General features: G+C 46.0%; 1 protein-coding gene across 3 annotated transcripts in view; it reads left to right on the top strand.

Moving 5' to 3' along the window:
* The first annotated feature begins 289 nt into the window (after positions 1-289).
* Positions 290-14,296, top strand: part of SPATA13 (spermatogenesis associated 13) — an 81,950-nt gene continuing 67,943 nt past the window's right edge. For 2 of the 3 annotated variants that reach the window (XR_007461050.1, XM_049646721.1), the window contains exon 1: positions 345-2,000. Coding sequence is in view for 2 of the 3 variants with exons in the window: in XM_049646721.1 (XP_049502678.1) it covers positions 426-2,000 (1,575 nt within the window). In the remaining variant the exon portion in view is untranslated. Of the gene's footprint in view, positions 2,001-14,296 lie in introns of all 3 variants that reach the window. The other variant, XM_049646722.1, reaches the window with a different exon arrangement.

The raw sequence follows: 14,296 nt of genomic DNA, 5'->3' as shown, positions 1-14,296 counted from the left end.
GCAGGCTCCACGCTGCCAGCAGGGAGCCGACGCGGGACTCGAACTCCTCAATCCTGAGATCATGACCTGAGCCAGAGTTGGACACTTGACCAACCGAGCCAGCCGGGGGCCCCTAATTTAAGACAGTTTTGATCTGATCAACCCTGTCATGAGGCATGCTTCTTTCATCCCGGCAATTATTAGCCAAAATGAGAAGCCGCTGTTCGTAGAGGTTCTTCCGTGGGAGGAAAATGACTAAATCCCGGCTTTGTTTTCCGCTCCAGGCTGTGGCCACAACCGAGGAGCCTGATGCACACAGCAGGTGCGAAAGCCCGGCCGGCAGCAGCCTCGGAGATGAAGGTCTGCGCCTGGGGCCTGTGGACACAGATGTGCATGTGGGTTTGAACCCCGCTGCCCTGTGGCCACGGGCTCGCCGCCCCGAGAACATGACAACAGCCCGGAACGGCCATGGCCGACTCGCCGCGATCCCCTGTTCCGTCTCTGATTCCAAAGACCCCACGATGGTGACCTACCCAGCGTGTCAGAATGGAGGCTGCGGCAGCAACCCCTGCGGGGACGCGGAAGGCGCCGCGGAGGCCAGACTCAGCCCTGCCAGGCTCATCCGCCTCTTCTCCGTGAGTAGGAAGAGGGCCGGCGCCAACCCGGAAAGGCCCCGCTCCATGGTCCTGATGGGAAATTCCTCCACCTGGAACGCCCTTGCCTCCTTCCGGAAAATGGGGTCTTTTAAAAAACTGAAGTCCTCCGTCCTTCAGGGAATTCAGCACCGAGAGGGGTCAGATGCGGCAAAGGAAGGCGACCCGGAACGCGACCCGGGGAAGCCCATCCCGAACGGTGCTGCCGCCGGAACGCACACCGGCAGGGGCCCCTCCTCGGGGCCGGCGAGCGACCCCGCCGCCAAGGCGGCTCCCGGGGGCGCGTCGGACTGCTCCGACCCCGAGGAGGCCGACGACGCCTTCCAGAGGAGCACCCACCGGTCCCGCAGCATCCGCCGCGCCTACGGCCTGGGCCGCATCAGCTTCCTGGAGGGCGAGAAGCGCCAGGGGTCCCAGAACCACGTCGGGCCCCTGGCCCCCGTCTCCCGGGAGCCCGCGCCGTGTGCGATTCTAGTGAAAGACTCTGAGAACAACAGCATCGTCTACCGGAAGAGCAAGAGCACCGACAACTTGAACTTCCTGAAGAAGAGCTCCTTCAAACGGAAGTCCACCTCGAATCTCATGGACCTCAAGGGGGCGCCCGAAAAGCCCGCGCCCCGGAGGACGCTGAGCAGTTCGTCCGCCGACTCGGAGAAGTTCGGCGGGGCCGAGAGGAGGACGAAACGCTGGAAGAGCCCGCTGCGGGCCAGGGACTTCGACAGAGTCCTGAGGTTTGTGAGCGGCGCCGCGGACGCGGCCCGGCGGAGAGAGAGCCCCCGGAGCGGGGCGCCCCCGCCGGGCGAGGCAAGCCGGAGGCTGCAGGTGCACAGCAGGCTGCACGACGCCTACTCCCGCCGCGTGTCCACCAGCGCCGAGCGCGAGTGGAGGAGGTGCGCAGGCGCAGGCGCGCACGCCGCCCCGGGCTGTGGCCCGGCGGGGGCGGGGAGCCCCCCGGTGGACGCGGCCGCGGCCGCGTGTCCCCCCGAAGCCGCAGGCTCGCGGGCGGCGGCGAGCGCGGGTCCTGGCGCCGGCAGCGCCTCGGCGAGTCCGGCTGCCGAGGACCCGGGCGGACGCCAAGCTGGCAGCCGCTTTACCTTCGAGCCGGAGCAGCCGCTCACCCCCCAAAGGCCGACCACGCCCAAGCCCCCCAGCCCTCAGAGCCCGGGCGCAGGAAACGCCACGTGTCCCAGCAGTCTCAGCGCGCTGTCCCTGAGTTCAGTGGACAGTGAAGAGAGGGCAGAGGGGCCCGCGTCCTCCCAGGATTCGGCGCAAGCCACGTGTGACAAGGGCAGTGACGACGGCAGCGTCGGCAGCCACCCTCAGCTGAGCCCCCACCTGGTGTCGGGTCCCGAAGAAAGGAGGGAGGAGGTAAGGGCCGGGCGGGGGCCCCTTGGAGGTGACCGGCTGCACACGGGGTACCTGTCACAGCGTCACCCTTCATGTCTCCCGTGGGTTGCCAGTGCGCTGGGGTGTTTTCCGCTGGCATTCACCCTCTTGCCTTCACCTGCCGTAGAAGCAGGCGGCCCCGTGCTAATTGCACTGCCATCAGATTCCTGCCAGGTTGCTGTTTACCAGGTTCACAGTCATCTCCGCCTGTCTTGTAATAAATTGCCACCCAGTGCGATTCCTTGAGACGGCAGCACACCATTCATTCAAAAGCAGATTCCATTGAGCACCAACCCCATCGTAGATTCTGGGGGGATGGAGGTGGGGGGTAGTTGATAGAGACCTCTGTCCACTCTATGCAGCTAGTAGGGGCTCTCAGAAATTTGATTTTTGCAACATTTTGTATTCCCATAGCTCTCTTCTCTGTGTTTTAAATTGTCTCTGTATCCTTCCCAACAGAGTACATGTAAATGAGATGCTTCACGTTAAGACCCCGTTCGAAGTCTCTTTTATTTCCTAGGAATGAATTAGAAACGTGCAGTTTGATACCTGTCAACCTCCGAGTGATGATGGTTCAAAGAAATTCTTATGATGGTTTCTTGACTTATTTTTAGAGAACGTAAGCATCTCATGAATTGAATCAACTAATAACTGTCAAGGCTACAGGAGCAGCGTTCTTTTCATATCCTGTCAGGTATCCAGACAACTTTGCCTGACTCTGTAATTTTCACTCATTTATAAATGCATTCAGTACAGTACAGAGCTAAAGGATGAGGAAATGCATCCATGTGTGTATACTGCAAATTATTCTCCAAGTATATTTCTAGACTGTTTTATAGGTATAAATTGGTGCTTGCCATGGAAAATAATCCCCTGGCAACTGTTCCTTCCCACTGATCCTTGGAGAGGACCTCAGTTTTGTCTTAATGTCTGTAGATGAGGGATTACACAGCCGCTTTTGCAAACTTGGGAGCCAGGATAGCCTCCGGACCGTATGTTTTCACTTTTGGTTTTCAGAGAGTCTTCAGAAGTAGAAAGCCTATCGCAGGTCACTTTGGGGAGATCTCAATTAGCCTGAAGCATCCCCGAGGCAGCCAGAGGAGTGAGGCTTTGTAGATATGAGTTTGTATGGAGACCTCAGGGCCAGTGTGTCTTTAGAGGTCTTAGATATTGACGGCCATTTGCTCATTTGCATATTTCCAAAGAAGCCTTGTGGAACAGTTGTAAGGACACCAGACTAGTTGCCAGCCTTTGAAGGAGCTCCAGTTCTGCTAGCTCTGCTGTACGTCATTGGCCAAAGCCTGAAGCGGGCCGGGCTTCCTTGACTCCTCTGATGGATGATAAGATGACGTGTAATTCCTTCCACCACACATCCAACCTGTCCCACAGATGGTTTAGAGCCCCCCTTCATCGCTCCTGGAGGAGCCCAAACTCTCATCCCCTGCTCCAAAATAGAAGATTTGCAGAGTTCTAGAGGCTTCTTTATGTGAAAGGTGGGGATTTTATTTTCTACTTAATGAAATCAGTGAAAATCATCATTAAAATATTTCTTCCTGAGTGCATATTAAGTGAACATATGCATATTGTTTTCAGAATTATTTTGATCATTATATAGTTTACCCGTATATTTGCTAAATATAATTTAATTATACACAGTTAATAATTTAATAATATATATAATTTAATTTCTACCCACAAAGAAATTGTACCAAAGATACAAAGCAGGGCACAAGTTATCAAAAGTGCACATGTGTGGATAGATAATTCTACAAATTTGTCTCAAGATGTTTATCGTGTTAAAAAACTTTTTTTTAATATTTATTTATTTTTGAGAGACAGAGAGAGGGAGAGAGAGAGAGAGAGAGACAGAGGGAGACAGAGCACAAGTGGAGGAAGGGCAGAGAGAGAGAGGGAGACACAGAATCTGAAGCAGGCTCCCGACTCTTGAGTCAGCACAGAGCCTGACATGGGGCTCGAACCCACAGACTGTGAGATTGTGACCTGAGCCAAAGTCACATCTTAACCGACTGAGCCACACAGGTGCCCCAGATGTTTATCACTTTTTAAGTTGGATTTATTTTCTCAAACTTAAGCTTCCTCGTGTGTGTGTGTGTATGTATGTTTTAATGTTTACTTTTGGGAGAGAGAGCACAAGCAAGGGTAGGGGCAGAGGGAGAGGGAGACACAGAATCCAAAGCAGGCTCCAGGCTCTGAGCTGTCAGTACAGAGCCTGATGCGGGCCTTGATCTCACAGACCACGAGATCATGACCTGAGCTGAAGTCGGACGCCCAACTGACTGAGCCACCCAGGCGCCCCTCAACCGTTGTAATTTAAAAGCACTTGTTGGCCATCTTGTATAACATTACACAAAATTAAATTTCAGTTTCAATGTACTTTAACATACAGTGGGTTATTTAATTCAGTGATAGTATGGTTCTACTTACGTGCTTAGAGCTAGTTGAAGCTGTGGTTAGTGTTGAATGTAATAGAGGTCGAGGGGCGCCTGGGTGACTCAGTAGGTTAAGCGACCGACTTCGACTCGGGTCATGATCTTGCGATTTGTAGGTTTGAGGCCCCCCCCCCCCCCCCAGGGCTCTGTGCTGACAGCTTAGAGCCTGGAGCCTGTTTCAGATTCTGTGTCTCCCTCTCTCTCTGTCCCTCCCCCGTTCATGCTGTATCTTTCTCTCTCTTTCTCTCAACAATAAATAAACGTTAAAAAAAATTTTTTAAAGGTTGAAATCTGTATATTATGATATTTAAAATAAATATTATAATGCAGTTTTCAATAAGGGAGAATAGTTTAATGTAGAACCATTTATGTATAAAATGCCACTCTCAAGGTGACAAAATAATCTTTGGAAAACCATTAGCAGTTTCACAGGATTTTGTTACTGTGAAAAGGGTGGGAACATGTCCCGCTACTCACTAGAGAGAAATCACCGCGTTAACTTTATACTTCTGCCACCTAGTGGTAAATTTCCTTGTAAGAATAACTTTGGAAGGATGCCCTAGAATTGTTACTTGGTCCGGAAATGCAGTTTAGCATGGATGCTTGTGGACAGTGCTACCTGTTCCCTGATAAATGTACAGGCACAGGAATTTAGCATGTTTTCGCTGGTTTTCCTACCAAGTCACAGGGTAATTCCATCGCCTGAAATAGCGAATAGGAAAGGGACCCTGTCCTTAGTCATGCAGTATAGATTCAGAAGTGTGTGGTAGTGTTGAAATATGCCATAGATGAAGCTCTTTTAAATGATGAAAGTCTGTTGTAACTCCTTAATAGGGAGCTTTAGTCTTTCAGTAGATGTTTTTAATTTGGTGTGAATCCCGGCTCTGCTGTTCCAGAGAGAGCCACCAGTGGAGCAAACTGCTGAGCTTTCCCTTGGCCTCAGTCTCCCCAGCGTAGAATGTGGGACAGCTCCATCTGCCTTGGATGTTTGTAGGAACCAGGGGCATTAGGTCTAGCAAGCACTTGGCCCAGTGTTGAACACTGGCTGTCACTGTGTGATGGTTACTATCCACTTAGATGATATTCCCATCCTAGATCGACCTGACTTCTTGAGACATGGGCCAGTTAAGGTCAGATTTTTCCAGAAATGGTTTTGACATGCCACTGTGTTATAGTCTTAGGGAGGACTGTGAAGATGTTCAGTCAGTTAGTTTGATTGCACATTAATTTTTTTTTTTTTAATGTTTACTTTTGAGACAGAGACAGAGCATGAACAGGGGAGGGTCAGAGAGAGGGGGAGACACAGAATCGGAAGCAGGCTCCAGGCTCCGAGCCATCAGCCCAGAGCCCGACACGGGGCTCGAATTCACGGACCGCGAGATCGTGACCTGAGCTGAAGTCGGACACTTAACCGACTGAGCCACCCAGGCGCCCCAATTTTTTTTTTTTTAAAGCATGAGAGTGTAGTTAGGTTTAGTTTAGTTTAGTTAGGTTGCAGGATGACCTAACATTTATGCGTTCATTCAGGATTGCACAAAGCGAACTTGCTGAGCACCCACCAGGCGTAAGACACTCAGATATAGCTCTGTAAGGATGTCGAGGACATTATAAATGAGCTAAGATGTATGCAAATCATATTGGAACTATGTAGATTAAATCCCACGAAAGAGGCAAAACCATTTGCTGTGGGATTTCAGAAGAGTTGTAGTTTTTACGTATGTATCAAATCAAGGAATGCTGAGTAAGGGTGACTGAATCTCATTTGAAGAAAGCGCAGTGTCTATACATATAGTTTCAGTGGTCAGATGGGTAGGGCTTTTATGTGATTTGAGAGAACAGGAAGGAACATAATTCTGTTTAGTGTAGGAGAAGGATCAAGTTAAAGTGAAATCATTAAGCCTGGGTCACGGACACTTTTGAATTTAGAGTAAAGAATCTATACATTCCTTGGTAAGCACCACAGAGTCAAGGATATTTTTGAATAGAGAAGAGCCAAGCAGAACTGTGTTTTGAGGAAGTTAATCCACCATCGGTAAGGAAGAGAATTGGAAAGAAAAGTGACCAGGGAGAAAGCTAGCAGGAATTTATTGCCAAAGAGAGCTCAGAGGTAATAAGGCTCTAAGAATGTGGAGATGGAAATAGAATATATAAGGAAGGAAAGGGAGTGAATGAAACCACGCATTATAAAGACTAATGTACCTTGTCATTCAGTATTTACCTGCCTGCTTTGTATGCCAAACATAGAGAAAAGAAAGAGTTTAAGAGAATAGCTATTCTTGTTCTGATAGATTCATATTCTAATTGATAGACTGGATTGGATACAGATATTATTGGAATGGATACAGATATTATGATGTAGTGTGATGTTTCCAGTGAGGAACATACAAAGTACCATGAAAGCACCAAAGACAGAATTATTAACTCTGGATAAAGAGTTGTATAAAGAGGAAGACAGTTGAGTGGGGTCTTGCAAAAAGATGCAGGGGGCAGCACTTGAGGGGCTGCAGGGTCTTTAGGCCAAGTGGAAGAGTGTGCGGGAGGGACAGGTACTATAGACATAGGGAGAAAGTCAGCCAGAGGAGTTATCTAAGCCTTCTCTTCCTCCCCTGTAAACTGGGGGTGGCGAGGGTACCTGCCTGTCACATGGGGTTGTTGTGAAGTAAAATGAGGTGATGCAGGTAGAGAACTCCACACTGAGCTTTGCGCATAGTAAGTGTCCCCAAAGATGATAATCTGTGGTGCGAAGGGAACTGCACGTTCTCACCGTAACTTTTGTACAGGGTGGTTGGTTGGGTGGAGAAGTGGGAGATAAGATTGTAAAAATAGGTCTTACGAAGTTAGGAAAGCCCTTGCTTGGAGTTTGGACTTTACCCTGCAAGCAGTAGAAAGCCACAGAGGTGTTTACCAGGAACCACAGAAGGGGATGAGCTCCGTAGAGAGGATTGGTATGGGGGCAGTCCTGGGACAGAACAGTCCTCAGTAGTCTAGTCCAGAAGAGATGAGATCTGTGCTAAAACCATGGTAAGGGAGAGGAGAGTTTGCATTTCAAAATGATCTCACAGTTTATTTATTAAAAAATATTTTTTTTAGCGTTTTATTTATTTTTGACAGAAAGAGAGAGCGTGCGCGAGCATGAGTCGGGGAGGGGCAGAGAGAGAGGGAGACACAGAATCCGAAGCAGGCTCCAGGCTCTGAGTCGTTAGAGCCAGACGCGGGGCTCGAACTCACGGACTGTGAGATCATGACGTGAGCCGAAGTCGGACGCTTAACCGACTGAGCCACCCAGGCACCCCTCACACTTTATATTTTTAACCAGCATTTGAATATTTTGGGGGAGAGCGAAGTCATAGGTGATGAGTGATTCAGAGGATGCTTTTGTGTTGGAATCAGTAGTCAAGCCATGAAAACAAAAAACCAGAGCTGAATTTAGGTTATTATCCTAGCCCTTCCACAAACTTTCTGGCTCCTGGTGGAAAATCCCTTTCCTTTTCTAAGCCTCCGTTTACTCAAACACTCCAGTGTTTTAGGATTTTATCATTTTCTTCCTCAGGGATTTGTAGCTTCAAAATTGTTGGAAGCCATCATACAATCCGATCTTCTACAGTCAAAGCGATTTGAGTGCCTGACTGGGAGATTTTGTAGTATACGCGTTGTTACCACGTGGGGTTTTAGCTTGCCCACCACCCACGGGGGTGGCCCCCACCCCAGAAGCACTACTTGCGTTTTTGTTCCTGCCTCAGAAAAAGGAGGGTATTTTGTGGCACCACAAGGTACAGCGTCACTAAAGTAAAACTTCCTTCCGACTTACAGTACTGGAATGATCCAGTAGGTGAGCAGGGGCTAACGTCAGGCCTGGTTGCAATGTGCATTACAAATTGTGGGGTTTGATGATGCTGATGATGATGGGTACTTAACGCATAATGATAGCGGCAAAGGTCTGTTTTTCATGTGACTTATTCAGAGATACAGATACCTCACATCATTTTGACTCTTTGCAAATTTCTCAGGCATGACTGTTTGGGTTACTCACACAGCTAGTTGAGAGATTTAAACAATTCTTCTGGAGATTAGGAGTTATCCACAGCTATGTCACAGACCATCCCTAGAATCAGAAAGATGAGGTCGCACATACAGAAGTGAATGTAATGACCCTAGAAAGTCTGCCCAAGGCTTTTTAGGAGTTTTATTGAGGTATAATTTACATAACATGAAACTCCCCAATTGTGAGTATACAGCTTAATGATTTTTAGGAAATTGATAGAGTTGTGCAGGCCCTGCCACAGTCAAATTATAGAACCCTTCCATCCCCCCAGAAAGGTCCCCCATGCCCTCTGCTGTCATTTCCTGCTCCCAGTAAAGACCTAGGCAACTACTGATCTGCCCTCTGTCTCGATATTTTTTTTAAGTGAGCAGTTCAGTGGTTTGTTGTAAATTTGTTGGAGTCATGCATCGCATCACCACTGTAGTTTTAGAACATTTCCATCACCCCTGAAGGAGACTTGGCTACTTTCACCCAGTATATTGCTTTCAAAGCTCATTCACGTTGCAGCACACATCAGCACTCCATTTCTCTTCTAAGGCTGACTGATAATCAGTTGTGTGGATAATCCCACACTTTGTTCATCCGCTCACCAGTTGTTAGACGTTTGAGTTCTTGCCACTTCGGGGCTGCTATGAATACTTATGCACAACTTGTATGGACGTATTTTTCCATCCTCTTGGGTAGGTAGGTAGGAGGTGAGTTTCTGGGTTGTTCGGTGCTTCTGTGTTTAACCATTTCAGGAACTGCCACGTTGTTTTCTAGAACAGTTGTCCCGTTGTAGATTCCCACCGGCAATGTGTCAGGTTCCAGTTTCTCTACGTCCTTGCCAGTACTTGGTATCATCAGTAGTTTGGATTCTAGCCCTCTACGTGGGTATGTAGTGACATCTGACTTTGATTTTAGTTAGTGTTTCCCTAGTGACTAATGCATCCGTAATGACGAGCATCTTCTTTATTAGCCATTCATTTATCTTATTTGGTGAAGTGTCTTTTCAGATCTTTTGCTCGTAAGTTCACTGCATTTTTGGTTTCATTGAGCAGCAAGATTTCTTTATATATTCTGGATACAAGTTTTTTACCAGATACATGACTTGCAAATGTTTTCTCACCATCCCTGGGTTGTCTTTTCTTTTTTTTTTTTTTTTCAAGTTTTTAAAATATTTATTTATTTTGAGAGAGAGAGAGAGAGAGAGAGAGAGAGAGAGAGAGAAACAGAGCGTGAGCAGGGGAGGGGCAGAGAGAGAGGGAGACACAGAATCTGAAGCAGGCTCCAGGCTCTGAGCTGTCAGCACAGAGCCCGATGTGGGGATTGAACCCACGAACCATGAGATCATGACCTGAGCCGAAGTCGGACGCTTAACCGACTGAGCCACCCAGGTGCCCCTGCCTCTTATTTTCTTGATTATATCCTTTGAAGAGCAAAAATGTCTATATTGACGGAAATCACAAAGATTTTCTCCTGTCTTCTGGAAGTGTTACAGTTTTAGCTTTTACATTTACATCTATGCTTTGTGTGTTTTTTTTTTTTATTTCGTTTTTGATTATAATTCCACTATAGTTAACGTACAGTGTTATATTAGTTCCAGGTGCACAATAAAGTGATTCAGCAATTCTGTACATTTCTCAGTGTTCTTAACCCCCTATTTCCCCCATCCCTGTACCCACTTCCCCTCTGGTAACCATTTGTTCTCTTTAGTTGAGAATCTGTTTCTTGGTTTGCCCTTCTCTCTCTCTTTTTCCTTTTGTTCATTTGTTTTGTTTCTTAAATGGCAAATGGTCCATTTTGAGTTAATTTTTGTGTACAATGTGAGGTAAAGGCCTAGGTTCATTTTTTTGGTCATGTGGACATTGAGTTATCCCACCTCCATTCATATCCCACCTTCAACAATTTGTTGAACGGTCCACAGTTTTCACATTACAGAGAATATAAGTTTCTATACTCCACTGGGTTCTCAGTTTTCTCTGACATAGATGCTCTAGAACTTGAATCACGGAAATTGCAATTAAAATTGGAAAGATCATTTGAAAATATGATATTTTTTGTGCTTATTTATTTACTTTTTAATTAATTTTTTTTTTTTTTTTTTTTTTTTTAGAGAGAGAGGGAGAGAGGACACAAGCTGGGGGAGAAGGGCAGAGGGACAGAGAGAATCTTAAGCAGGCTCCATACTCAATGTGGAGCCCAGTGCGGGGCTCGGTCCCATAACCCTGGGATCATGACCTGAGCTGAAATCAAGAGTTGGATGCTCAACCGACTGAGCCACCCAGGCGGCCCCTATTTGTGCTTTTAAAAATATTTTTCTAGTGAAGTTAACATTTCGTTACGAGGACACCTGCTATACCGTATTCCCTAAGTGGGCAACCCTGGGGTGGGTATTTGTTCAGCATCACCCCGTGGGATGTCGTAAAGGGAATTGGTGTGCTTTCTGTTAGTCATCCTTGTGCTAGTTTGTGTGTAGTTTCTCCTAAGGTGTTTTGTGTTGGTTTATTTTCCTTTTTGCAGAAGAACGAAAGAGAAAAAGAACTCTTGCAGAAATATTATGAAATCATAAAATACAGGTCATGAGCCTAAATGTGAAGGTAGCCTTTTAACAATTAAGTCATCATTTTCGGCCTTTTTAAAAAGAAGTTTCCACTTGCTCTAAAACAGATTTATGTTCATCATTACATAAACAGGGGTATATCTTGCAGTGAAGGTTTCAAAGTATTTCTTTTTTTTTTTTTTTTTTTTTCAACGTTTTTTTATTTATTTTTGGGACAGAGAGAGACAGAGCATGAACGGGGGAGGGTCAGAGAGAGAGGGAGACGCAGAATCGGAAACAGGCTCCAGGCTCCGAGCCATCAGCCCAGAGCCTGACGCGGGGCTCGAACTCACGGACCGCGAGATCGTGACCTGGCTGAAGTCGGACGCTTAACCGACTGCGCCACCCAGGCGCCCCTCAAAGTATTTCTGAATGGGTGCTCAGTGTTTGACAGGCTACTGAACTTTATATATTTAAGAAGCCACTTCTAAAATTGTTTCTAAAAATGGAGAATCTAAAGAATAGTCTATACACATAATCATGTCATTCTTGAACTTTAAAGTGGCTTGTTTCTAGAACAGTTTTTGTTTGGCGAAGTGTCATCAAGTAGGATTTTCCCATTAGAAACAAGGGGGTAGTGGGCACCTGGCTGGTTCATTCAGTAAAGCATGCAACTCTTCGTGCCCCATGTTGGGTTTAGAACTTAGCTTAAAAAAAGATTGCTTTAAAAATGAAAAAACAAGGGAGGAAGGAGACAGAAAATACATCCCTATATATACTGAGCAGGAGTCTAGTTTTTATAGAATTACCATAATAATCATATGTAGTCAGGTTTAAATTATATTAATGTATCATATTTGTAATTGTACCGTATTAATGCTATGCATGTTAAACTTCCTAAACAAATGAAATACTTAAATGATATGAAACGGTATTGTAGTGTATCTGTTAAGGTTTTAATATTTACTTTTATTTGGTGCCTTGTTTTAATTTGTGCATAACTAATGCATAATAAGACCTTAATAAAGCTATAAAATACAGAAAAGGAGTGTCAGTATTTCGGGGGGGAAATTTTAGCTTGATGATTATGATGCCAGTATATCTTTTTCTCCTGGTTCATTTTCCTCATCTTAACTTGCCTGTAATAATTAAGATCAAAGAGCATCCAAGGTTGGGAATCACTTTTCCACACGTTCATGTGACACACAGTTGCCATGGCAACTGGAAGGAATACCATAGATTTAATTGGCAGAAACGCCTAACGGCAAATTGCCACGTGTTGCTATATAAACTAAATGTTACCTGTGTTTCTCCCACCACTCACAGTCCAGGAAAAAATGACCATTTGGAATGTTGCCTTCATTTAGAATAATAGCAGTAAAGCTGGGGAGGGGGTGGGGACGCTCGGATAAGTTGCAGAGGAAAGAACACTCACAGATGGTAAATTCCTAGGAAACCAGCACTGATGCGGTTGCCAGCCACCAATGCCAACATTTCTGAGTGGTGGACGAACTCTGGGATAAAAAATAGGTGGGCTTTGTAGTCGGGCTAAGTTCAAATCCTGGTTTCCCTACTAACCAGCTGTATCCTTGACCTACATAAGCCTCAGTTTCCTTAAAAATGGAGTTAATCGTACTTACCAGGATTAAATGAAATAGTGCTTAGGAGATACCACAATGCCCGGAGCACATTAAACTCAATAAAGCTGGCTTTATCATCATCACAATCTTTGTTATCATTAAGATTGGTGCTTTTGGTCAGATACTTCAACACAGACCAGTTAAACTTTGCAAATTACTTCTGATTGTCTAACTGGAGTTTCTCAAAGTTTGGAATGAAGATACAGGCTAACAGTACAGATTCTTGAGGCCACCTGGAGCTGCTGAATTCGAATCACTGGAGTCCAGATCCGGTAATCAGGACTTTTAACATGCTACCCGGGGGAATTATTTTTGCCCCACTGAAGTTTGAGATCTGCTGTCCAGGCTGAGGCTCTAGGTATTAAGTTTGTGGGCTCCTCTGGGTTTTAAGTGTCCTGTATTTTAGGTTTGGGCTTTTCTCTTCGCAGATGTACCCCAGTTAACTCTTGCTTTAGGAAAGAGTTGTTCCTGAAAAAGTTAAAAGGTAGCCTACAATCCTATTTCTCTCATTGAGCTGTATTAAATCGGTTGGATGTGAATTTATATTACCAAATGGATATGAATTCATACAGAATACAAACATTTCCTTTTGGCGAAAGAGTGAAATTAAAACTTTTTAATCAAGAAATGGTGGTATAAAGAATTTGCTCTGATGCGTGTTGAGAAGGTGCTCCCAGCTGGCTCCATCGATGGGGCATGCGACTCTTGATCTTAAGGTTGTGAGTTTGAGCCCCACGTTGGGTGTAGAGATTACTTAAAAAAAAAAAAAAAATTAAAAAAAAAACACAATTTTTTTTAACGTTTATTTATTTTTGAGACAGAGAGAGACAGAGCATGAACGGGGGAGGGGGAGAGAGAGAGAGAGAGAGAGAGAGAGAGACACAGAATCCGAAACGGGATCCAGCCTCCGAGCCGTCAGCCCAGAGCCCGCCGCGGGGCTCGAACTCACGGACCGCGAGATCGTGACCCGAGCCGAAGTCGGCCGCTCACCCGACTGCGCCACCTGGGCCCCCCCCAAAAAAACAATTTTAAGAATCAAAAAAAAAAAACATGTTTTGAGCAGTTGCTCCACCCACTGCTGGAAACCGGAATCTTACCAACTCATTTGGAACGTAAGTGTCTGGCCCAGTCAGGTTAAGCGTCCAACTTTGGCCCACACCATGATCTCGTGGTTTGTGAGTGTGAGCCCCGAGTCGGGCTCTGTGCTGACAGCTCAGAGCCCGGAGCCTGCTTGGGATTTTGTGTCTCCTTCTCTCTCTGTCTCTCTCTCTGTCTCTCTCTCTCTCTCTCTCTCTCTCTGAAAAAAAAAAAAAAAAAAAAAAAACATTAAAAAAATGTAATTGTCTCTTAAAAATAAAAGTATCAGTAAAAAAATAGATTAGAAATACAAGTATCAGTAGTAACCTCTTGCATTTATATAACAGTTTTAAAGCTAATAAAAGTCACGACACTGTTGCATTTGGTTTTCATAGCCACCCCGCGAAGTAGGCCAGCATTTTTGTATTTGCCTTAAGGGATGGGTAAACTGAGGCTTAGAAAGGTTGTAAGACCCTTCTGCCAGAGTCACACAGACGCTGGGTGGCAGCTGGGCCTAGAACCAGGTCTCAGAATGGGGAGGAAAGCCC

The sequence above is a fragment of the Panthera uncia genome (assembly GCF_023721935.1).
Source record: "Panthera uncia isolate 11264 chromosome A1 unlocalized genomic scaffold, Puncia_PCG_1.0 HiC_scaffold_16, whole genome shotgun sequence".
In the NCBI taxonomy this organism is placed as follows: domain Eukaryota; kingdom Metazoa; phylum Chordata; class Mammalia; order Carnivora; family Felidae; genus Panthera; species Panthera uncia.
This window is presented reverse-complemented; position numbering and strand designations above follow the sequence as displayed.